Here is a 23,673-nt window from a genome sequence, read left to right as displayed (position 1 = left end):
ACTAAATAAATCATAAAAACCACTGCAGAGGATGTGGGAGATAGCATAGTAGTTATGCAAAGAAACTCTCATGCCCAAGACTCCAAAGTTCCGAGTTCAATCATACACCACCAGAAGCCAGAGCTGAGCAGTGGTCAGGAAACAAAAATAAAAACAGTGCAGAAAAATGTGGATGGTGTATCAGCTCTATGTGGGAAAAAGGTAATTATGAATAAACCTGGAACACGTGAACAAATAAATGTGCATATTTGCTTCTATTTTAAGAAATAGAAGAATAGGGGGGCAGGGAGATAGTTTGACCAGTAGAGCATACATCTTGTGATGTATGTGTGAAGAACAAGCTTCAAGTCCCTGACCACCACATGAGAGTACTATGCAAAGGGTAAGCCTGACAAGTGGTGGAGTGGTGATGTCTTTCCTTCTCTCTCTCCCTCTCTACTTCTCACCCTCTACTATATATATATTCCATCAGGAGCGGTAAAATTCACACAGATGAAAAACTCCAGCAGCAAATAAATAAGTAGAAAGAGAAGAAAAAATGGTTTCTCCACACACACCTTTTTTCAAAGACACGAGCTGGTGCTCAACATCAAAACTACACTTGTTAGACTTATTATTTTCAAAAATATAAGAAATACCAAGTGCTGGTAAGGATACAGAGAACTACTGGTGGAGATACAAACTGACACAACCACTGTATAGAACAGTACAGAGGTTCCTCAAAAAATTACAATTGGAACCAATTCCCCTTCTGGATACATATCAAAAGGGAACAAAACAGAATCTCAAGGAGATATTTGCACTCCAACATCATTTACTATGGCCACAATATGGAAACAACACCCATCAACAGATGAATGGGTAATGAAGAATGAAGAAGCATATGTACACAGATAACTGTAGATATTGAGGACATTATACTAAGGGAAGTAAGTCAGAAAGACAAAGATAAATAGTTTTTTAAAAAATATCTCCTTATATGGAGTCTAGAAAAGTTAAACCCATGGGAAGAGAGTAGAACTGTGATTACCAAGGACTAAGGAATGTGGGAAATAGGAAGATGGTGGATGAAGGGTATATCCTCCAGTTATAAAATGACTAAGTTCTGGGTAGTTAATGCATAGGATGGCTATTATAGCTAATAATAGTATATTGTACATTTTATAATTATTAAGAGAGTAGATCTCAAGTGTTCTCATCACAAAAATAAGTAGTAATTATCTTGATGCAGGTGTTAATTGATGCAATCATTTTGCAATAAGTTAGTGTACATATTAAACTTCTACAATATAATGTCAATTTTAATAAAGTTGGAACAAATAAAGATCTTGTGTTGTCTTGTCCAACTTACTTGACATTAGTTCAGTATTTTTATTTATTTATTTTTTACCAGAGCACTGCTCAGCTCTGGTATATGGTGGTGCAGGGTACTAAACTGGGAGTTTGAAGCCTCAGGCATAAGAGTCTCTTTGCATAACCATTATACTATCTACCCCCACCCAGTCCAACATTTCTTAAACAATAACTGATGACTATCCTCCTACCAGTAACTGGGAATTTAAAGATGAAAAGGACACTGCTCCCTCTTTCCATCAACTCCAGTGACAGAGTCCCAGCTCCTCTCCTGCTATAGTACCATTCCAGGTGTGGCTGGAGGGGTCACCACATATTCTGGTCAGGAGACAGGGATAGGTAGGGGCATCTAAATTCTCCAGGGACTAGTCCAATGAAGACATTTAATACTCAGCAAAATACTTAGTGCTATGGCTCACTGCATAGTGGGTAGAGTACCTGACTTGCAAACAAGCAATCCTAAATTTAGTTCCTGGCATTGCATATACCAGAGTGAAGCTCTGGTTCTTTCTCACCCACACATAAATGAATTTTAAAGAATAATTAGCAACATTATCATGGTACTATTTTGTCCCTGTTTGGAGCATGCTGGCTAAAAAGGAGTACAGCCTGTCTTCCGTGTGCCTCACATGGACAATGGTGGATCCATCTGCTCCCTGATAGCATCAAGAAAACAAACAAACAAACAAAAACAACCACTTAGAATAAACAAATAAAAACCTCCAATTTCTCCTCTTCAGTCATTTAGCGCCACCAAGTGGTCAGTATAATAATACACTTAAAATTTTTTATTAAAAAAACTATAGGGTAAGAAGGATACAACTCCACACAATTCCCACCACCAGAACTCCATATCCCATCCCATGCCCTGATAGCTTTCCTATTATTTATCCTTCTGGGAGTATGGACCAATGGACAATAATCTACTTCTTTAAAATTGGTAAGTAGGCTGGGGGTGAGGGGGTAGAAGGAAAGCAGGATACCCTCAAGGGTGCTGCAGCCCATGACCCCATCTACCTCTGACAACATCTCCACCCATCTCCACCCAGTCTGTCACCAAACCCCAAGTCTCATTATGCCTCCTGAAGGGCTTTAGTCTCAAATATAGGAGTCAGTGTTCTTAAAAGAAAACATAAAAGGGTGCTGGGTGGTGACGCACCTGGTTGAGCATTATACAAAAAATAAAACACTGGGGGGACGGCAGTGGTGTACCTGATTAAGTCCACAAATTACCAAGCACAAGGATCCAGGTTCGAGCCCCCAGTTCCCACCTGCAAGGGGAAAGCTTTGAGAGTGGTGAATCAGGGCTGGAGGTGTGAGTCTCACAGAGGAAGTTTCTTTCAATGCCATGGGGACTGGGTTCAAACCTGGGTCATGCACATCTCAAAGCAAGGCGCTATCCAAGTGAATTCTTTCACTAGCCCAGCAATCTTGATTTTAAAAAGACAGAAAGCACCTCCAAAATGGAATTACATAGGAGGACAGTAGGCTCAGCATCCAGAAGTTAACTAAGGCAACAAGACAATAAATTGGGTCCTACTGAGGCCCCTCCTGCCTCTGGGAGTGCAGGGTCTGAGGGACGGACGGGGAGGGAACTTACTCAAGCTCATCCTCTGAGTCGTAGCCTACTGGCAGTGCCTCAATGGCAATGACTTCGCTCTTTGCCTGACTCTGCTTCCAGGAGCTACTTCCTGCGGATGAAGGTGATTCTTTTCTCTTCTTCTTCCCAAAGAACTTTTTAAACGTTTTGAATTTGGATTTCTTCTTTCCTGTGCAGAAATAATGCCAGTGTGTACTTATCAAGCAAGTGAAAAGTGCCTCTCAAGTTGAGAAAGCAAGATTTCTGTCCTTGAGTCAACTATTCATTCCTGGAGGGTCCCTCTATCTCACAGAAGTCTGTAAGTACACAGCATCTCATTTTTGCACCCCTGAAACAATCTTTATTATTTTATTTTTGGCATGACTGAGGTTTCACCACTCTCCAGTCTGAATCGATCAGACAATGAAGCTTCTCCCAGAGCCATGGAAGCCAAGATTTGAACCCAGACTGTTCATGACAAAGCAGGTACCTTCCCAAGTAAGCCATCTCATCAGTCTGAAACAAATCTTGATTTCTGTTTATTTTAGAATTTAATAAAAAAAGAGATCCAATAAATCATTGGATCATTATCAGACAATCAAAGCACAAGCAACTTTCACCTGAAATCATGTTTTGATTTATAAAATATACCGTTAACAATAAAAAGTCCTGATAATGATAAGACCATGTTAAAACTTATTTTTCAAAATCATTCTCAAGTACTTCATTTATCATGGGCATAAATACTAAGGATCACTAGAAATGCCCATCCTTGGGTTGGAGAAATAGCACACTTGAATAGTGTGCTGCTTTGCCATATATGAGACCCAGGTTCAAGCCTGGACCCCAAAGCATTGAAGGAGGCTTTCTTTTTCTTTTTCTTTTTCTTTTCTTTTTTTTTTTTTTTTTTTGCCTCTAGGGTTATCGCTGGGGCTTAGTGCCTACACTATGAATCCACTGCTCTTGAAGGCTATTTTTCCCATTTTGTTGCCCTTGTTGTTGGCTTGTTGTAGCTGTTATTGTTATTGTTGTCATAGCTGTTGTTATTGGATAGGACAGAGAGAAATCGAGAGAGGAGAGGAAGACAGAGAGGAGAGAAAGACACCTACAGACCTGCTTCACCCGCCTGCGAAACAACCCCCTGCAGGTGGAGAGCCAGGGGCTCGAACTGGGATCCTTATGCTAGCCCTTGTGCCTGTCCTTGCGCTTTGCACTTTGCGCCATGTGTGCTGAACCTGCTGTGCTACTGCCCAACCCCCTGAAGGAGGTTTTTGTGCTATGGTCTCTTTAAGTTTCTCTCCATCTCTCTCTCTCTCTCTCTCAATCTCTCTCTCTCTCTACCTTATTAAAAAAAAAAATGGCCCAATTGGACAAGAGGTGCAGGTTGGAGGGCAAAAGGCCATGATGAGCTTCCAACTTTAGGCGAGAAATTGACAAAAAGCAGAGTCTGATTCTGCCATACTTCTCAGATTGACCAAATATATAATTTTAAACACCTTACAGCCGCTTCTCTGATGTCTCCTTCATTCTCACCTAAAAGTTTTATCATATCCAGGATCCTGTGATTTCACATTAGCAGCTCAGCAAAGTCATTCCCTTCCAGCTGAATATTTATGAGAACTAACAATAGGACACGACATCACAGATCACCAGGAGGTGAATATAGTCTGGGAATGTGCTATAACAATTTATATGTTTTATAAGGGAATGATCTTATAGTTGAATTTCTTAATAAAACAAAAAAGACATTTATGTTTTATTTGTACCAATACCCCCTTAGGCAGTTTATATGTTCTTTCTTTAATGGGAAGAGTTACTTAGGATTTCTCTAGCAGGAGTTCTCACATTACCTTACAACAAATTCCTGTCCCAAAAGAAAAAGAAATGCAGTAATGTTTTCTTAATTCCCAGTGAAAATTTTCTTACCTTTACAGTCACAAAATGATATTTTTCTCGTAATTTTTATTATCAGTGACTTAACAGTGATTTACAAATTTATAAGGTTTCAAGGGTACAGTTTCAAGCCTGTGTGTGCATCTGTACCTATCACCAAAGTTCCTGTGCCTCACAGTCCCTTATCTCTGATAACAACCACAGTAACACAGTTCTCATAAAGTCCAAGAGACAGTTACTAGTGTGTATGTGTGTGTTTCCAAGTTCGTTTGCTTTAGTTGTCTATATTCTGAGATGGAATGAAACCATCTGGTAATTGTTTTTCATCTCTTATTTCACCAAGTATAATCACTTCTAGCCCCATGTATTTTGTCCTGAATGATACCATATCATCTTTTGTTTCTCAAATTTCATAATAGTATTCCATTGAATACATAACTCCTAACTTCTCTATCTAGTCTGTCAACAGGAATTGAGCTTGATTCCATATTTTGGCTGTTATTAACTAATTTACTTTTTTTTTTAAGCAGAGAATTGCTCAGCTCTGGCTTAGTGTGATGCTGGGAATTGAACCTGGGACATTAGAGGCTCAGGCATGAAAGTCTCTTGCATCTATCTCTCCAGCTCTTCAGATTTTGGCTGCTATTATGAACATAGAGGTGCACATTAAAATCAAATAAACAATTTGACTTTGCATTTTGTCTTCTTCAAACATACTATACATAGCTGTTTTACAGCATACATTTGATAATTCTGACATCTGAGGTCTTTGTGTGTCTTCCTTTTGTTTCTGCTGTGTATTAGTTTACAGGGGTTGCCCTAACAAATTACCATGAACCAGGTGAATTAAACAGTACAGTGCATGGTCTCCCAGTCGTGAAGACACAAGTCTGAGATCAAGGAGCCCTTGGCATTGTTAGTTCCTTGAAAGGGTCATGATGGAGATGTCTACTCAAAGCTTCTCCTCTAATTCTGGTGCTATGCTAGTAGCTTTTGGCATTTCTTTGCTTACAGACACCATCACCATGAACGCTCAACTTCATATTCACATTCACATAGTGTTCTTCCTGTGTGCTTGCCTATATCCAAACTTCCTCCTTTTATAAGAACATCATTCACAATGAATTAGGGAGGGAACCACCCTAACCCAGCATGCCCTCATCTTAACTAACTGCACCTCCAACGATCCAACTTCCCACTAATATCATATTCTGATATATTGGGGGTTAGGATTTCCAAAGTGTGAATTTTGCAGGGTCACAATTCACCACCATAACATGCTGGTTTTTATTCCCTGTGCTTTTAGGACTGATTCTCACTGTTTTTTTACAGTACTAAAAGTATTATTTTCTATAAAAATTTGAAGTCTAAATAGAAGGTGCTGCCCTTTAAAGAAGAGTGTTAGCTTCTGTGAGAAATCTGTGGTCTTATCCAGTTTAAGAACACTACTAACCAAGTCCAAGGGCTGAGATTCCCAAGTGATACCAGTGTAATCTACAAATCTACATGAAAGTACTGACCTCTCACTCATGTGAAATTAGTTTTTGTTACTCCGTGACCTTCCAGCTAGTTATAGGGAGACTTATCTTATAAAGCCCACTTGTACAGAGCTTTCATTCTGTTATCTCACCCTCACTTTCCACACCATGAAGACATGAAATGTAATTAAAGATTTCCAAAATGAATAAATTATATTACTATGTTCACTTACTTTTCTGGGGTTACTATTTTTATGTCAACTTTGGTATCAATAATCATACTTTCAAAAGATTCCTTAAAAGGTCTTATCTAGAAGTTTAAAACTTAAATGATAATACACAGATCTAATTAACTTAACCTTTGGGGGGAAAGAATATTTAGTTACTCTATTTCTAAAAGCTGGCACAAAGCTGAGAGATAGTTCATCCAGTACAGCACACATTTTACCATGTGCAGGGACCCAGGCTTGAGACTCTGACCACCACATGGGAGTACCATGTAGACATCAGGGGAAACTTCATGAATGCTAGAGTAGTACTGGGATGTCTCTCGGCCCCTCTCTTCTCTATCAATCTCTTTCTCTCTCCCCCCATCTCTTCCTCAATACCTCTATATGAAATTAAAAAGAAAAAAATGAGAAGTAGAATTGTGCAGATATGAAGCCCTAATGCCAAAACAAAACTGGAACACACAAAACAAAACTGATTCTTCATGGTGACACCTATATGTATCCAAAGTTAGCATCTATTGAAGTTGCCATAGGCCAATGAAATACTTGTTCAAGCAATATTTTCTAGGTTAAAGTAGTGACAAGTCTATGATCTGGGACATCATATACTTTGAAACTCTACTGTTTTTGTAAACTACTTTTTAAATATCACCTTACATTTGGGTTTATTTGGTGCCTACTGAGATGTGACAGAGTTTAGATAATTCTAAAATGTAAATAGTTAAAAAAATCTATGGCATATGAAATAGAGATTTTAAAATCACTGCATGTTTTTACTTTAAACAAGAAGGAGATAGTGATCTTTGTTAGCAAAATAAGATGAACATAATCTAGAGTAAAGGTACAATGAGAGGAGAACAATCATTTGAATGTCAATTTTACAAACTCTATCAAGACATAAATAGCAATATATGAATACTGGTGGGCAAGTCTTATAGCTGGGTAACTCTTGGAATATGTTATGAGATGATGACTTACCGGTTAAGCACACACATTACAAGTGCAAGGACCTGGGTTTGAGCCCCTGCTCCCTACCTGTAGGGGTCTGCTTCATAAGTAGTTAAGCCTGTCTGCAAGTGTCTAGACTTCTCTCCTTCTAGCTCCCTGTGTCCTCTCTCAATTTCCCCTTGTCCTATCTAATAAAAATTAGAAAGGAAGGGGAAGAAAAAAAAAAGAAAGAAGGATTGGTGGACTATAGTGTCAGCACCAAGCCCTAGCAATAACTAGTGTCAGCACCAAGCCCTAGCAATAACCCTAATGGCAATGAAAGAAAGAAAAACAAAAGTCTTCCCTTCTTGACACCATCATTTCTTCTGGACAAACAAACTGCCTTATACTTTGCCCAACTGCTTAATGATATTTCTGTTTGCTCTCAGATAGTAAATGATTCCTCTAAGTTCCTCTTCTTTTGCTTTCAAATCAACCAAGCATAGAGTCATGTTCAAGAATGAGGAAAATGACTCTACCTCCATACTTGACAGACAGGCAAAAGAGCTGTCTCTGGCTTAATATAACACAGGCCTATTGCTCTCCATGCTGTCATAGGCCTAGGGCTATCTGAGTTCACTGAAAACCCTCCACAGAAAGAACTCCAAAGTCTGGCCCTGTTAGCCCCTTCCTCTCATGTTCCCACAACCCAAAGAGAGGTCTTCCCAGAGCAGGGAGGTTGAGGATCTTACCTGTGCTATCTTCCCCAAGACCTTCTGCAGTCTCCCGTAGTTTAACATCCATCACTCTGGTGGATATCATGGTCAGCTCACTAAAATCAGATGGAAACTCATGTTAAAAAAAACTGTTATGAGTTGAAATGGTGGTGACTATTTTTTGCACAGGACCTTGTCTGTACACACCCAGCAAAGACATTCCAGGGCAGAGTACAGGTCAGGACAGGCCCAAAACATGCCTACTACTTAAGATAGAAACCACAAAGGTATTTATCTAGTTGCTGACCAGGACAGTTTAATGGAAACATATAATTGGAAAAAAAATTCACCCAGACTAGGGGTATGGATCAACCTGTCAATGTCCATGACCAGTGGAGAAGCAATTTCAGAAGCCAGAACTTCCACATTCTGCACCCCAAAAGAACTCTAGTCCATATTCCCAGAGAAGTCATGGGAAGGAGAAGAAAATCAGAGGGCTCTGAATCCCAATTCCACCAGGATCTGAAGCCTTTGTTACCAGGAATCTTGTTGTTGTTTTGTTGTTTGTTTTTAATGCCTCCAGGGTTATTGCTGGATTGATTTATTTACATTGATTTTTTTTCTTTCCTTTTTTCTCCCCAGGGCTCCATTTGGGTTCTGTACCTGACCAGTTTTACTGTTTTTCCCAACAGACCATTTTCCCCTTAGACATAGGGTGAGAGGTAGACAGAGAGAGAGAAAGGGAGAAGGAGAGGGAGAGGGAGAGGGAGAGGGAGAGGGAGAGGGAGAGGGAGAGGGAGAGGGAGAGGGAGAGGGAGAGGGAGAGGGAGAGGGAGAGGGAGAGGGAGAGGGAGAAAGAGAAGGACCAAAGCACTGCTTCATGGTTCATGGAGCAGATGTTTCCATGTGGCCACCCTATAGCTTGAACCTGGGTTCTCGCATATGGTAAAGTATATGCTCTAACATATGAGATATATCCTGGCCCCCTACACTGAGTTCTTTACTGAACTTCTAAAAAATTTCCAGTAGATATGAAAGTATAGAAAATAAACAACAAATAGTTTACTATTTGTTCCCCTTCTACACCCACTAAGTTATTTCAAAGCAAATAATCCCAGACATTATCATTTTTATCTATATGAACTTGGATTCCTAGATTTAAAAATTTCCTATTTTTGGAAATCATATTATTGGTTCTGTTACAGAATACTGACCAATCTCTGCCTTTTAAAGTTGACTTTTAAATAGTACACCCTATCCCACCTGCACTAATTCACATATAGAAAGCCATTTTCTTTATATATTTTTTAACTGGGGAGATTAATGGTTTACAATAAATACAGTGGGTGGTAAATGTGTAAAATTTTTCAGTTTTCTGCAACAGGCCCTCATCCCTCAGCTTAGTTCCTTATTATGAACACTTACACTTAAAAGGGGGGAGTAGCTCAAGGAGCAAAGCACAAGGACTGGCATTAAGGATCCTGGTTCGAGCCCCCGGCTCCCCACCTGCAGGGGAGTTGCTTCACAGGCAGTGAAGTAGGTCTGTATGTGTCTATCTTTCTCTCCCTCTCTCTGTCTTCCTTTCCTCTCTCGATTTCTCTCTGTCCTATCCAACAACAATGACAGCAATAACAATAATAATAAACAATGAGGGCAACAAAAGGGAAAAAAGGTGTCTCAAGATATTTAGCCAATTAATATTTACCATTTGTACATAACATAAAATGGAAAATGGTGGAAGACACACACACACAAAATAAACAGAAAAAAATGAGTCATGGATCTTTGCCAAAGTTGGTTCTGACATATATGAGAAATGGAGAAGGAAACAGAATAATAAGAGGAAGATAGAGAGTAAATAGTTGGACAGGGTCACTATTTTACCCAGGCACAATCCTCTCAGGTTGCCACTGAGCTCTAAGTGCATGAGATTTCAATTGCCTAAATTTGGAGTTATCACAACTGCAAATATTTGCTAATCATGGAGCATATCATTTGAATTATTTAATTCATTTAATGCCTAAGAACTTCTAGCATTCCTATTTTGGAGCGAAAATCAGTTAGTTAATTGGCCCAAAGTTTGTTACCTAGTCCCAAAGTAACAACACAGAAACACCAGTTTACAGTGTTGGCTGACTATTGATCCAACCTGTACCAGCATTTCTGAGGCCTGAAGTTACAAAGATGACTGAGACTGACCTGGTCCCTGACTCTTGAAAGTGAAGGAGCAAGTCCTGAACTGTGTCCCATGCTTGAAGGAAGAAGTCAGGAAATGTAAAGGACAGAGCCTCTCACTAAAATGGTCCTGACTACAAAACATCCCATCCAAGATCAGCCAGAGCCCCAGAAGTTGAAGAAGTCCCAGGGAACAATCTACTATGTCTAACAGGGAATCTCAATCTGAAGCTGCCATGCTATGCCAATTAATGCTCTGAACCAATGGTGCTATCTTCAGAATGTCCAGTCTCCTCTGGAAAGTTTAATAAAATATTCTTTGCTGGGAAGTGTTGAGAACATGTAGGTAGGTGTGTGTGAGTGTGCACAAGTCCTGAGAGGTGATAGGTGAGCAGAATGGCACTCCATTCCAAGGAAACTGGAGCAGGTCTATAAGTTCAGGATTCTTCCTCTCTGGGTTGAATGATGATAAAGCCACACAGAGAAGAGGGTTCAGCACCAGGGAGGGGTAGGAGTCCCAAGAGGAAGCCAACTCCTCAGCCTGCCATGAGGGACATCTGGGTGGGGTCCAAAGGGAGAGGGTACTGCCAGATGCCAGGGTGCTTAGGGATTCACACAGAGGCAAAAGTCACCTCACAGACAAAGAAATGTTAAATCAGCATCACTCATGGTAGTTTAAACCATACTCAGATTTTATGTTCTGAACACCTTCCTACCAATGAGAGTGCAATGTGGCACAAAGAAAGAAGGCAAAGGTATGGAAGTCTCTCCACCACATCACTTAGTAGTGCTGAGCCTCAGTTTCCCTCATATGCAAAATGGGGCTAAAAAACACTTGTGCAAAAATGTAACTAAGAACACTGTGCGCGCGCGTGTTTTGAAGAACAGCTAGCTGCTGTTTGCTATGGCTTGCTTCTCACAGCAGGCTCATGTTTTCATCAAAGATGCTATAAATACACACAAAAATGCAGATGAGTGTCACTTCTGTCTTATGAAGACAACGTCAACCTATGCAAATAACTAACTATACGACCACCATTCAAAAGCATCAGGATCCCTGAGTTTCCAGCAATGTCCGAGCATCCCAATCCTTCAAGACTGACAGACCCCTACCTATAAGGAGAATTAAACCACTACTAAGCAACTGGTGTCTAGCTCTCTGACTTATTAAACATTTTATCTATTTAGTTATTAGATAGAAGACAGAGAGAAATCAAGAGAGAAGAGGGTGATAAGGAAAAACACAGAGAAACCTGCAGCACTATTTCACTATTGGGAAGTTTTGCCCCTACAGGTAGGAACTGGGAGTTTGAAGGCATGTCCTTGTGCATGGTAATGTGTGCATTCAACTAGGTGTGCCACTGTCCTGCCCCACTCTCTGACTTCTTTTTTTTTTAATTATTTATTTATTTATTCCCTTTTTGTTGCCCTTGTTGTTTTATTGTTGCAGTTATTATTGTTGTGGTCCTCGTTGGATAGGACAGAGAGAAATGGAGAGAGGAGGGGAAGACAGAGAGGAGGAGAGAAAGATAGACACCTGCAGACCTGCTTCACCGCCTGTGAAGCGACTCCCCGGCAGGTGGGGAGCCGGGGTTCGAACCGGGATCCTTATGCCGGTCCTTGTGCTTTGCGCCACCTGCGCTTAACCCGCTGCGCTACAGCCTGACTCCCTGCCTCTCCATTTCTATTAAAGATAAGTACATTTAAGAAGTAATAGAGTGGGAGCGCTACAGCCCGACTCCCTGCCTCTCCATTTCTATTAAAGATAAGTACATTTAAGAAGTAATAGAGTGGGAGCGCTACAGCCCGACTCCCTGCCTCTCCATTTCTATTAAAGATAAGTACATTTAAGAAGTAATAGAGTGGGAGCGCTACAGCCCGACTCCCTGCCTCTCCATTTCTATTAAAGATAAGTACATTTAAGAAGTAACAGAGTGGAAGTCGGGCTGTAGCACAGCGGGTTAAGCGCAGGTGGCGCAAAGCACAAGGACCGGCATAAGGATCCCGGTTCGAACCCCGGCTCCCCACCTGCCGGGGAGTCGCTTCACAGGCGGTGAAGCAGGTCTGCAGGTGTCTATCTTTCTCTCCTCCTCTCTGTCTTCCCCTCCTCTCTCCATTTCTCTCTGTCCTATCCAATGAGGACCACAACAATAAAACAATAAGGGCAACAAAAGGGAATAAATAAATAAAATAAATATTTTTTAAAAATTTAAAAAAAAAAAGAAATGGAGAGGCAGAGATACAGAAAGTGAAAGAGACCACAGCACCAAAGCTTCTTTCTATGCTATGGGGTCTGTGCTAGAATTTGGTTCAAGAATATGGCAAAGCAGCACACTATCCAAGTGAGTTACTTCATCAGCCCTTAAGTTCTCTGATTTTAGATCACAAAGCAGTAAAAATTAAGACAGTATGGTATTTGAACAAAAACAGTAAGATCAATGGCAAGCACAGAAATTACCCCCCAAATACATAGGCATCTAATATATGGAAAAGCAGCCAAAACCACAGTGGAGAAAAGAAAGCCTCTTCAACAAACGGTATTAGGGAAACTGAACAGTCACATATAAAAAATAAAACTAGATCATCACTTAATACCATACATTAAAATTAAGTCAAATGGATTAAAATTTAGATATTACATCTAAAACTATAAAATACATAGAAGAAAGATTGGCGATATACATAAGAGGTATATGCGGAGACTCAACTCTGTGGGCAAAGGAAACTAAAGAAGTAATAAACAAATGGGACTATCTCAAATTTAAAAGCTTTTACACATCAGAAGAAACCTCCACAAAATAAAAAAAAGGTAACCTAGAAAATGAGAGAAGATATTTGTATGCCACATATCTGACAAGGGATTGATTGTTAAAATTAACATAAATAAATCATATAACTCAACAACAAAGGCAAGCAACCTAATTAAAAAAAGTGAACAAATGTTTGGGATAAACACTTCTCCAAAGAAGACATGCAGATGGTCCACAGACATAAAAATTGCTCAACATCACTTATTATTAGAAAAAATGCAAATTGAGGACCTGGTGGTAGTGCACCTGTTTACATACACACATTATCATGCACAGGGACCTGGGATTAAACCCCTAGTTCCCACCTGCAGGGGGTGGCAGATACAGGGGTTTCATGAGCAGTAAGAAAGTGCTAGGTCTTTGTGTGTGCTCACTTCCTCCCTATCTGACCCCCCCCATCTCCTTCGTCCCTTTAAATTTCTCTGTTTCTATCCAATAAAAGAAAATAAAGTGGGGGCTGGGGGGTAGTGCAGCAGGTTAAGCGCATATGCCACAAAGAACATGGACCTGCATAAGGAACTTGGTTCAAGCCCCCCGCGTCCTCATCTGCAGGGGAGTCGCTTCACAGGTGCTGAAGCAGGTCTGCAGGTGTCTATCTTTCTCTCCCCCTGTCCCCCTCCTCTCTCTATTTCTCTCCGCCCTATCCAGAAACAATGACAGCAATAACAACAACAATAATAACAACAACAACGATAAACAACAAGGGCAACAAAAGGGAGCCCCAGAAATAAACCTGGAGAAATATATATATATATATGAATAAAAATAAAATAAAGTATTTTAAAATGCAAATTAAAATCACAATGAGAGATCACCACACATGATGAGAATAAACTCCACCAAACTAAGAAGGAAGAGGGAGAATAGGTTAAGTTTTATTTGATGTGAGGACACACGAAACTTGGTGGTAGGTGTGGTGAGCTACACACACACAAACATAACTATACTCTTAAAATCATACAATACTATAAGCTAATATTAGCATCTGTTACTTTTATATAAACTAACAAACAGCAAAACTGCTTGGTACTGGAACATGAATAGACACACTGACCAGTGGAATAGAATTGAGAGCCTAGAGTAAGCCTCCACACTTATGGACATCTAAACTTTGACAATCGTGCCCAGACTATTCAATGGGAAAAGAGAGTCTCTTCAACAAATGGTGTTAGAAAAAATGGGTTGAAACATGCAGAAGAATGAAACTGAACCACTATATTTCACCAAACACAAAAGTAAATTCCAAGTGGATCAAGGACTTGGATGTTAGACCAGAAACTATCACATACTTAGGAGAAAATATTGGCAGAACTCTTTTCTGCATAAATTTTAAAGACATATGTAATGAAACTAATCCAATTACAAAGACGACTAAGGCAAGCATAAACCTATGGGACTACATCAAATTAAAAAACTTCTGCACAGCAAAAGAAACCACTACCCAAACCAAGAGAGCCTTCCTTCACAGAATGAGAGAAGATCTTTACATGCCATACATCAGACAAGAGGCTAATGACCAAAATATATAAAGAGCTTGCCAAACTCAACCACAAGAAAACAAATAAACCCATCCAAAAATGGGGAGAGGACATGGACAGAATATTCACCAGAGAAGAGATCCAAAAGGCTGAGAAACACATGAAAAATGCTCCAAGTCTTTGCTTGTCAGAGAAATGCAAATAAAGACAACAATGAGATACCACTTTACTCCTGTGAGAATGTCATACATCAGAAAGGTAGCAGCAATAAATGCTGAAGACATTGTGGGGGTCAAAGGAACCCTCCTGCACTGCTGATGGGAATGTCAATGGGTCCAACCCCTGTGGAGAACAGTCTGGAGAACTCTCAGAAGGCTAGAAATGGACCTACCCTATGATCCTGCAATCCCTCTCCTGGGTATATATCCTAAGGAACCCAACACACCCATCCAAAAAGATCTGTGTACACATATGTTCTTAGCAGCACAATTTGTAATAGCCAAAACCTGGAAGCAACTCAGGTGTCCAACAACAGATGAGTGGCTGAGCAAGTTGTGGTCTATATACACAATGGAATACTACTCAGCTATTAAAAACAGTAACTTCACCATCTTAGCCCAGATTGAAGCAATCATGTTAACTTAAATAAGTCAGAAACAGAGGATGAATATGAGATGATCTCACTCTCCAGAAGAAGTTGAAAAACAAGATCAGAAGAGAAAACAGAAGTAGATCCTGAACTGGAGTTGGTGTATTGCACCAAAGTAAAAGACTCTGGGGTGGGGGTGGGTGGGAAGAATACAGGTCCAAAAAGGATGACAGAGGACCTAGTGGGACTTGTATTGTTATGTGGAAAACTGAGAAATGTTATGTATGTACAAACTATTGTATTAACTGTCAAATGTAAAACATTAATCTCACAATAAAGAAATTAAAAAAAAATTAACAGGCCCCTTTACGTAAAGATAAATAACGGCTCATTAAAAAATAATAAATAGATTCTCCTCATTTCTTTACAAAAACAAACAAACAAATAAATAAATAAAGGCAATGTGGAAAATATCCATTATCTCCCAACAGCCCTCCTACTTCCTGCTTCTTCAGTATCATGAGGCATCAGATCCCCTCATCCAGCCTCTGTCCCACCCCTCTCCCCACTCTTCTGAGGGCTCAGTTCAAGTTAAGTAAGACTTACTGAGTTCAGTGGGGGTACAGAGCATTTCATATTCAAAGAAGGCTCCCTTTGAGGGCTGCTCCCTTCTGAACCCTAACTGTAACCACCCAGGTTATGGCAGAATTCCATCAACTGCCATTTATCATTTTACAAATCTACAAAATGTCAATAATTCATATTTACTCACATGATGAATATGAACAGATTTCAGTATGGTATTTTAAAGATTCCAATCCATCACATTTCCCTATGCAATGTAAAGAAAAAGGCCCATAACCTGGTCATCTACCTCCAAGTATGCTATTATGCATGGGAGGCTTGGGTCAAGCCTGATAGGCCTGCTAATTAATTTACCCTCCAGGCCACTGGTGGTATTCTTTCCTAGCCCTTCTACCTTTTTGCACTCACCACTGACAGGAATAACTTGCCTGTCAGATGTCTGCTTAGTATTCCCCTCTCTTCTAACATTGTGAATCCTGCAGGAAAGCTCAGTGATGGCCACACCCACTGCCCTCTTCCCAGTGCCTGGGCTGATACCTAAAGCAAGGAACTGAACACATGAACAAGATAGTTGATATTTGATGGAGGAACTGAGGAGCCAAACAGGTACAAACAGAAAGAAAAACAGTAGGATTACAGAAGTGGATCTAGTTTCACACCCAAATTTAAGATTAAGGAAATCCTCCAGGCATGATTGATTCCTGACTGTAGAAAGCAAAGAACCCTTATCAAGACCCTTTACAAACTAAGAAGGAGTTGAAAGATGTTGGACATTACATCAGCATTGCTTGATGCTGTGGTCTATTTACATAATCACTGTTTTGTCTGAGACCCGCCCTGCCTGCAGGGCATTGGTTTATCCCACTGGTTAGAACCTTCAAAACAGCTGCTATGGAAGCTTTCTACCTTCACGCGCTCTTTTCTCCACCCCCTCTCCTAGCCACTTCCTTTTCCCACATGCCACTTTCGGTTAAAGATAATATAAAGACATTGTCTCTAATCAATAAAGGCACTGCATTGCGCTGCGTTCCCACTCTGCCACAAGTTCCTGGTCTCTCTCCCGCACTGCTGAGTAAGCAGCAGCCCAGGCTGGCTCCGGTCGAGTTCTCTCCAACCCAGAGAGCACATGCCCGGGAAGAAACACCCACAAAGCTAGCCCAGCAGAAAGACATATTTTCTTTACAGAGCAACATGACCTTAAAAAGATGCACATTTACACTGAAGTGATGGTGTTTTGGCAGGTCCAAATCTGTGTGCTTCTCTTGGGCTTTTCCCAGTGCCAACAGTGAATTAACATGGAGTTACCATGTCCTGGAGAAAATTGATTCCAAGATCACACTGAGAGAAACCTCAGAGTTCCCTTGTTAGAGGAAGCACTTAGAGACCTAGACTCCTTATCTTGTTCATCTGCGCATCTAGTTTGGTGGCAGGTCCTACCAGAGGTGCCTGGCCGAATGGGCAGGATGAATTAAAAAGCAGGTAAACCATATAATGCACTTGTTATTCTTTTTATTTTCAAGGGATTCCAAGGAGTAAACTGAAGGCCTCACAGATGTGTGATATCACTAAATGATTTCTCCAATCATATATATATATATATATATATATATATATATATATATATTAAATCTATTTTCCCTTTTGTTGCCCTTGATTTTTATTGTTGTAGTTATTATTGTTGTTGTTGTTACTGATGTCGTCATTGTTAGATAGGACAGAGAGAAATGGAGAAAGGAGGGGAAGACAGAGGGGGGAGAGAAAGACAGACAACTGCAGACCTGCTTCACCACTTGTGAAGCGACTCCCCTGCAGGTGGGGAGCCAGGGGCTCAAACCGGGATCCTTATGATGGTCCTTGCACTTTGCGCCACTTGCGCTTAACCAGCTGCGCTACTGCCCGACTCCCTTATTTTATAACTTTCTAGTCTTAGCACTGTTGACTCTGTTTTCCACTGAACTCCCTTTAGTGCTGTCCATAGTGCTCCCACAAGGAGCCAGGGAACACATGGTATCCTCCATACATGGTAATGAATGCACTTTATCTGCTGGGCTATTTCCTGGTCTCCCCTTTCTCAACATGATACTACCAAATCAAATTCAGTAACATATACAAGTGCAGTTTAGGTCATCTCCATCAGGAACAACATCATAAACCCTCTTGTGAGTCTCTACAGGACATTGACCTCAATGTAAAAACAACAGTGGTAGAAACTGCCCCACTCTCTGAAGGGAGGCTGGGTCAATATACTCTGCCACTCCAGGAAGACTGGTCCTGAAATGAGTACAGCCTAGAATGTTTCTAGGTGTGACCATTTTAAGCTCAGACTGACAGGGATGCAGAGGTTACAAGGCCCCTGTGGTAAATATGAATAGACATGAATCCTAGGTCAGGTTGACAGGGTTTACAGTTAATGGCATTTATATACTTTTCCTATATTTAGGAGTTTTCTTTGCCCTGATCCAGCTTTCTAGTCCTATCCTCAACTCTGACACCATCTTCCTAAACAATACTCTTAGTCCACCTGCATGTTAGCTTTCGAGCTCAGGCAGAAATTAGTAAAGTAATGGGTCCATTGGATTATACCTAAAGTAGACTTCCTAGCTTCTTCCAACATGAAGACCCCAAATTTCATCTGTTATACTCTTACTTTTATATTCCTTATTATTCAATTATTTGTTCTGCTTTGTATCTTAATGGTTTTCAGACACCAAGTTGCATGTAGATGCTACCATGATGCCAACCTGACTTCTCTGGGCAGACAACCTCACCAATGTATCCTGAAACCCTACCTCCCCAGAACCCTACCTCGCTAGGGAAAGTTAGAAAAAGGCTGGGGGTATGGATCAAACTGTCAATGCCCATGTCCAGTGGAGAAAGCAATTATAGAAGCCAGACCTCCCACTTTCTGCTCTCTATAAAGAATTTTGGCCCATATTCCCAAAATAGGGAAAGCCATCACCTGGGGCCCTAGTCAGGGAGTCCTGGGATTCCTACACAGACATGATGGGCCTAAACCTCTAACAGATCCCTCTCGCCACTGTCACCAGTCATCTCCATCAGGAACAACATTATGGACCCCTTTGTGGGCCCCTATAGGACCTAGCCCTCAATGTGGATCAACAATGGTAGGTAATGTTCCATTCTCCGAAGGGAGGCTGGATAACATACTCTACCTATTACCCGATGAAGATGAGTTCTGAAATTAGTAGTCTACTATGTTCCTAGCCGTGATCACAGAATGCAAGCTCAGACCTACAGGGATGCAGATGTTACATAGGCTCTTGTGCTGACTATGGGCCCCAGATCAAATCGATGGGGTTTACAGTTAATATTTATATACTTTCCCCATATTTGGGAGCTACTCTCTTCCCTGATCCAGCTTTCTAGTCCTTTCTCCAACTATGACACCATTTCCCTAGACAATAACCTGGGTCTACTTGCATATTAGCTGTCAGGCTCAGGCAAAAACTAATAAACTTATAGGCCCCTCGGAATATACCTAAAATAGACCTACTAGCTTTTTCTAAAACAGAGACCCCCAAATCTTCATCTGCAATATTTTTGCCTTTAGGTTCATGATTAATCAACAATTTGTGCTGCTTTATAGCTTAACTCTTTTTTCAGCCACCAGGTTCTAGATGATACCATAATGTCAACCAGACTTCCCTGGGCAGACGACTCCACCAAGTGTCCTGGAGCCCCGCCTCCCCAGATCCTTGCTCCACTAGGGAAAGAGAGAGACAGGCTGGGAGCATGGATTGACCTGACAATACCCATGTTCAACAAGGAAGCAATTACAGAAGCCAGATCTTCCACTTTTTGCACCCCATAATGATCCTGGGTCCATATTCCCATAGGGATAAAGAATAGGGAAGCTATGAAGAGAGGGGATTGGATATGGAGTTCCGGGGGTAGGAAGTGTGTGGAAATGTACCCCTCTTATCCTATGGTCTTGTCAATATTTCTATTTTATAAATAATTTTTTTTAATAGTGAAGCTTCCAATGGGAGGGGATGGGATATGTATGGAATTGTACCCCTCTTATCCCACAATCTTGTCAGTCATTATTAAATCACTAATAAAAAATAAAAATTAGTTTAAATAAATAAATAAAAAGTGCAGTTTATCTCAGGTTGTTTAATATATAGAAATCAATTGATAAAATAACCATATTAATAAAGAATAAAACCACATGCTTATCTCAATGGCAGCAGACATAATAAGGATGCACAAACACTGAACAGAATACTAAGAAAGTCAACAGAGTAACATATAAAAAGGCTTATACATCACAAACAAGCAGGATTTATCTCTGAATGCAAGGTAGTTTCCACACATGAAAAGCAACCAACTCAACAAACCATATTAACAGAATGAAAGACAAATATCACATGATCATCTCAATACATTCAGAAAAAGCATCTGACAAAATTCAAACCACTGCATGATGCAACACTTGACAAACTAGCAAACATTCTCAATTTATAAGGGGCATTCACAATATAATCTAGAGCCAACACCATACTCAGTGGTGAAAGTTTAGATGCTTTCTCCATAAGCTATCTCTCCTAGACATCTACTCAACTTTTTACTAGAGATATTAGGCAAGGTAGTTAGGGGACAAACAGAAATAAAAATCATTGAAATTAAAATGGAAAAAATGAAACTCTTCTATTTATATAACATGATTTTATATACACAAATATTAAGATTGAGTCAGGCAATAAATAGCTCAGTAGGTTAAGTGCAGGTGGCGCAAAGCTCAACCACCAGCGTAAGGATACTGGTTTGAGCCTCCCCCCACCACTCCCCACCTGCAGGGGAGTTGCTCTCCCCCTCTCTGTCTTCCCCTCTTCTCTTGATTTCTCTCTGTCCTATCCAACAACAAAGACATCGATAACAACAATAAAACAACAAGGGCAACAAAAAGGGAATAAATAAATGTAAAAAAATAAATATAAAAAATACTGAGAGACTTTTTTTAGATCACAAAGTGTCAAGATATAATTAAAAGAGGGGGTCGGGCAGTAGCGCAGTGGGTTAAGCGCACATGAAGCGAAGCTCAAGGACTGGTGTAAGGATCCTGGTTGGAACCCCAGCTCCGCACCTGCAGGGAGAATGCTTCACAGGCGGTGAAGCAGGTCTGCAGGTGTCTGTCTTTCTCTCCTCCTCTCTGTCTTCCCCTCCTCTCTCCATTTCTCTCTGTCCTAGCCAACAACAACAGTAGCAATAACAATAATGACAACAAAGGCAATAAAATGGGGAAAAAAGGCCTCCAGGAGCAGTGGATTTGTGGTGCAGGCACCAAGCCCCAGCAATAACTCTGGAGGTAAAAAAAAAAAAAATTAATAAAAGATATAATTAAGTGGAAAGATATCCTGTATTTGTGGCTCTCTCACACACACAGAAATTAAAGAAAACAGGGCTGGAAGACAGTTCATTTATCTACAGGTGATATCACCTGTACCTTGTACCTGAACATCCCTGATGCTGTGGCAATCCCAACTAGTGATGAGACTTGAACCCAGCCCATGCCCATGTTCAGGTGCTGTGATATCTCTCTCTTTATCTTTGTCTTTTTCTTTGCCTCTATCTACCTACCTACCTACCTATCTATCTATATCTGAAAGTAGAAGAAATAATGAAAAAAAAACCAGCCTGGAGACCATTAAATTGTGCATGTGTGAGGATCTGGCATCACCACCAAAAATAAAATAAAATAAAATAAAGAGAGAAATAAAAAAGATATAAGTGGAAAGACATCCTATATTCAGGAATCAAAACCAGACATAATTAAGTGACAATACTCTACAAATTGATATATGAATTCAAGTTAATCACTTCCAAAATCCCAGCTGATCTATTCTGCAGAAGTTGATAAGTTTATCTGAAAATTACTCTAGGAATACAGGGGAACAGAACAATCTTGAAAAAGATGGAAGAGTTTATATTTCTCAGTTTTAAAGCTTATTACAAATTTATGGTAACCAAAATTATGTGGTACAGCACACCTATGAACATAAATATCAACAGAACATAGGATTTAGAATAGAAAAATAAACTCATACATATACAGTATGCTGATTTTCCACAAGAGCACTAAGACAATTTAATGGTAGAAAGATTAGTATTTTCAACAAATGGTACTGGAACAACTGAGCATCCATATGCAAAATGTAACTTGTACTTCTGCCCCCAAAATTACCTCCAACTATCTGAAGTGTAAATCCTAAGAAAGCAGGAAGTCTGTGACCGGGGTTAGACTAATGCAACAAGAAAAAAAAATGGGTAAGTTGGACTTCATCAAAATTATAAACTCTTTGAAAATTTCTGTATCAGTAAAGTATGAAAATAGCTCACAAGCTGGGAGAAATATCTGCAAGTCATAAATCTGATACAAGATTTATATTCAGAATATGTAAAGAATTCTTATAACTCAATAACCAAAACATCTGAAATGAACATTAACTAAACCTACTGTGGTGATAATTTTGTAATATATAGAGATATCACATAATTATGTTATACAACTGAAATTTATATAATGCTACATGCCAATTATACCTCAAGTTAAATATTAAGGATTTGGGCGGCTGGGCAGTAGCGCAGCAGGTTAAGCGCACATGGCACAAAAAGTGCAAGGACTGGCATAGGGATCCCGGTTCGAGCCCCCAGTTCCCCACCTGCAGGGGGGTTGCTTCACAAATGGTGAAGCAGGTCTGCAGGTGTCTATCTTTCTCTCCCACTCTCTGTCTTCCCCTCCTCTCTCCATTTCTCTCTGTCCTATGCAACAACGACAACAACAATAACCACAACAATAGACAACAAGAGCAACAAAAGGAGAAAAACGGCCTCCAGGAGCAGTGGATTTGTAGTGCAGGCACCGAGCCCCAGCAATAACCCTGTGGGTAAAAAAAAAAAAAAAAAAAAAAAAAATTAAGGATTTGAACAGGTATTCATATAAGAAGACAGAGGAATGGTAAGAACATGAAAAGATACTGACATCATTGTTAACTGTTAAGGAATTATAAATCTAAACCACAGTGAGATACTAATTCACACTCACTAGAATGGTTATAACAAAACAGATAATAAATAACTAGGGTTTCTAAAGACATGAAGAAATTGGAACCCTCAGTAACTGCTGATAGAAATGCAAAATGTTAAATTCTTTTTGGAAAACAGTTCCTGAAAACAGTAATCATAAAAGTACCATGCAGCCCAGTGTTTGTTGGGTGGTAGCTCACCAGGTAAAGCACACAGGTTATTATGCATGAGGACCTGGGTTCAGGTCCCCACGTGCAAGGAGGGAAGTTTCAAGAGCAGTAGAAAAGTATTGTAGGTGCCTCTTCTCTCTCTCTCTCTCTCTCTCTCTCTTTCTATCTCCTCTCTTTCTCTCCCTCCCTCCCTCTCCCTCTTTCTCACTTTCTTTTTTTAAATATTTTTATTTTATTAATTTTATTTTTGAGAGAGATACAGAGAGACACACATAGAGAGAAACACCAGAGCACTGATCAGCTCTGGCTTCTGGTGGTGCAGGGGATTGAACCTGGGACTTAGGAGCCTCAGTCATGAGAGTCTGTTTGCATAACCATTATGCTGTCTCCCCTGCCCCCTTTCTCACTTTCTATCAAAAATAAAGAAAAAAGGAGAGGAGGGAAAATGTCTAACAGAAATGTTGACATTTTACAGGTACAGAATTATAGCAGTAACTCTGGTGGCAAAAAAAGAAATGAAAAAAGGGGGGCCAGGTGGTGGCACACCTGGTTGAGCACACATTACAGTGCACAAGTACCTGGGTTCGAGACCCTGGTCCCCACCTGCAGGGGGAAAGCTTTGCGAGTGGTGAAGCAGGTCTGC

General features: G+C 40.2%; 1 protein-coding gene across 5 annotated transcripts in view; it reads right to left on the bottom strand.

Annotated features, from left to right (window-relative positions):
- The window catches only part of CRACDL (CRACD like), a 188,795-nt gene that overhangs the window by 45,968 nt on the left and 119,154 nt on the right, over nt 1-23,673 (bottom strand). For 4 of the 5 annotated variants that reach the window (XM_016187571.2, XM_060187470.1, XM_007521875.3 and 1 more), the window contains exons 2-3: nt 8,213-8,292; nt 2,954-3,122 (exon numbers count right to left, since the gene is read on the bottom strand). In XM_016187571.2, the coding sequence (XP_016043057.2) occupies nt 2,954-3,122; nt 8,213-8,282 (239 nt within the window). In that variant the 5' untranslated portion in view covers nt 8,283-8,292. Of the gene's footprint in view, nt 1-2,953; nt 3,123-8,212; nt 8,293-15,834; nt 15,905-23,673 lie in introns of those variants that run through there. The other variant, XM_060187472.1, reaches the window with a different exon arrangement.

Source organism: Erinaceus europaeus, chromosome 3 (assembly GCF_950295315.1).
Source record: "Erinaceus europaeus chromosome 3, mEriEur2.1, whole genome shotgun sequence".
In the NCBI taxonomy this organism is placed as follows: Eukaryota; Metazoa; Chordata; class Mammalia; order Eulipotyphla; family Erinaceidae; genus Erinaceus; species Erinaceus europaeus.
This window is presented reverse-complemented; position numbering and strand designations above follow the sequence as displayed.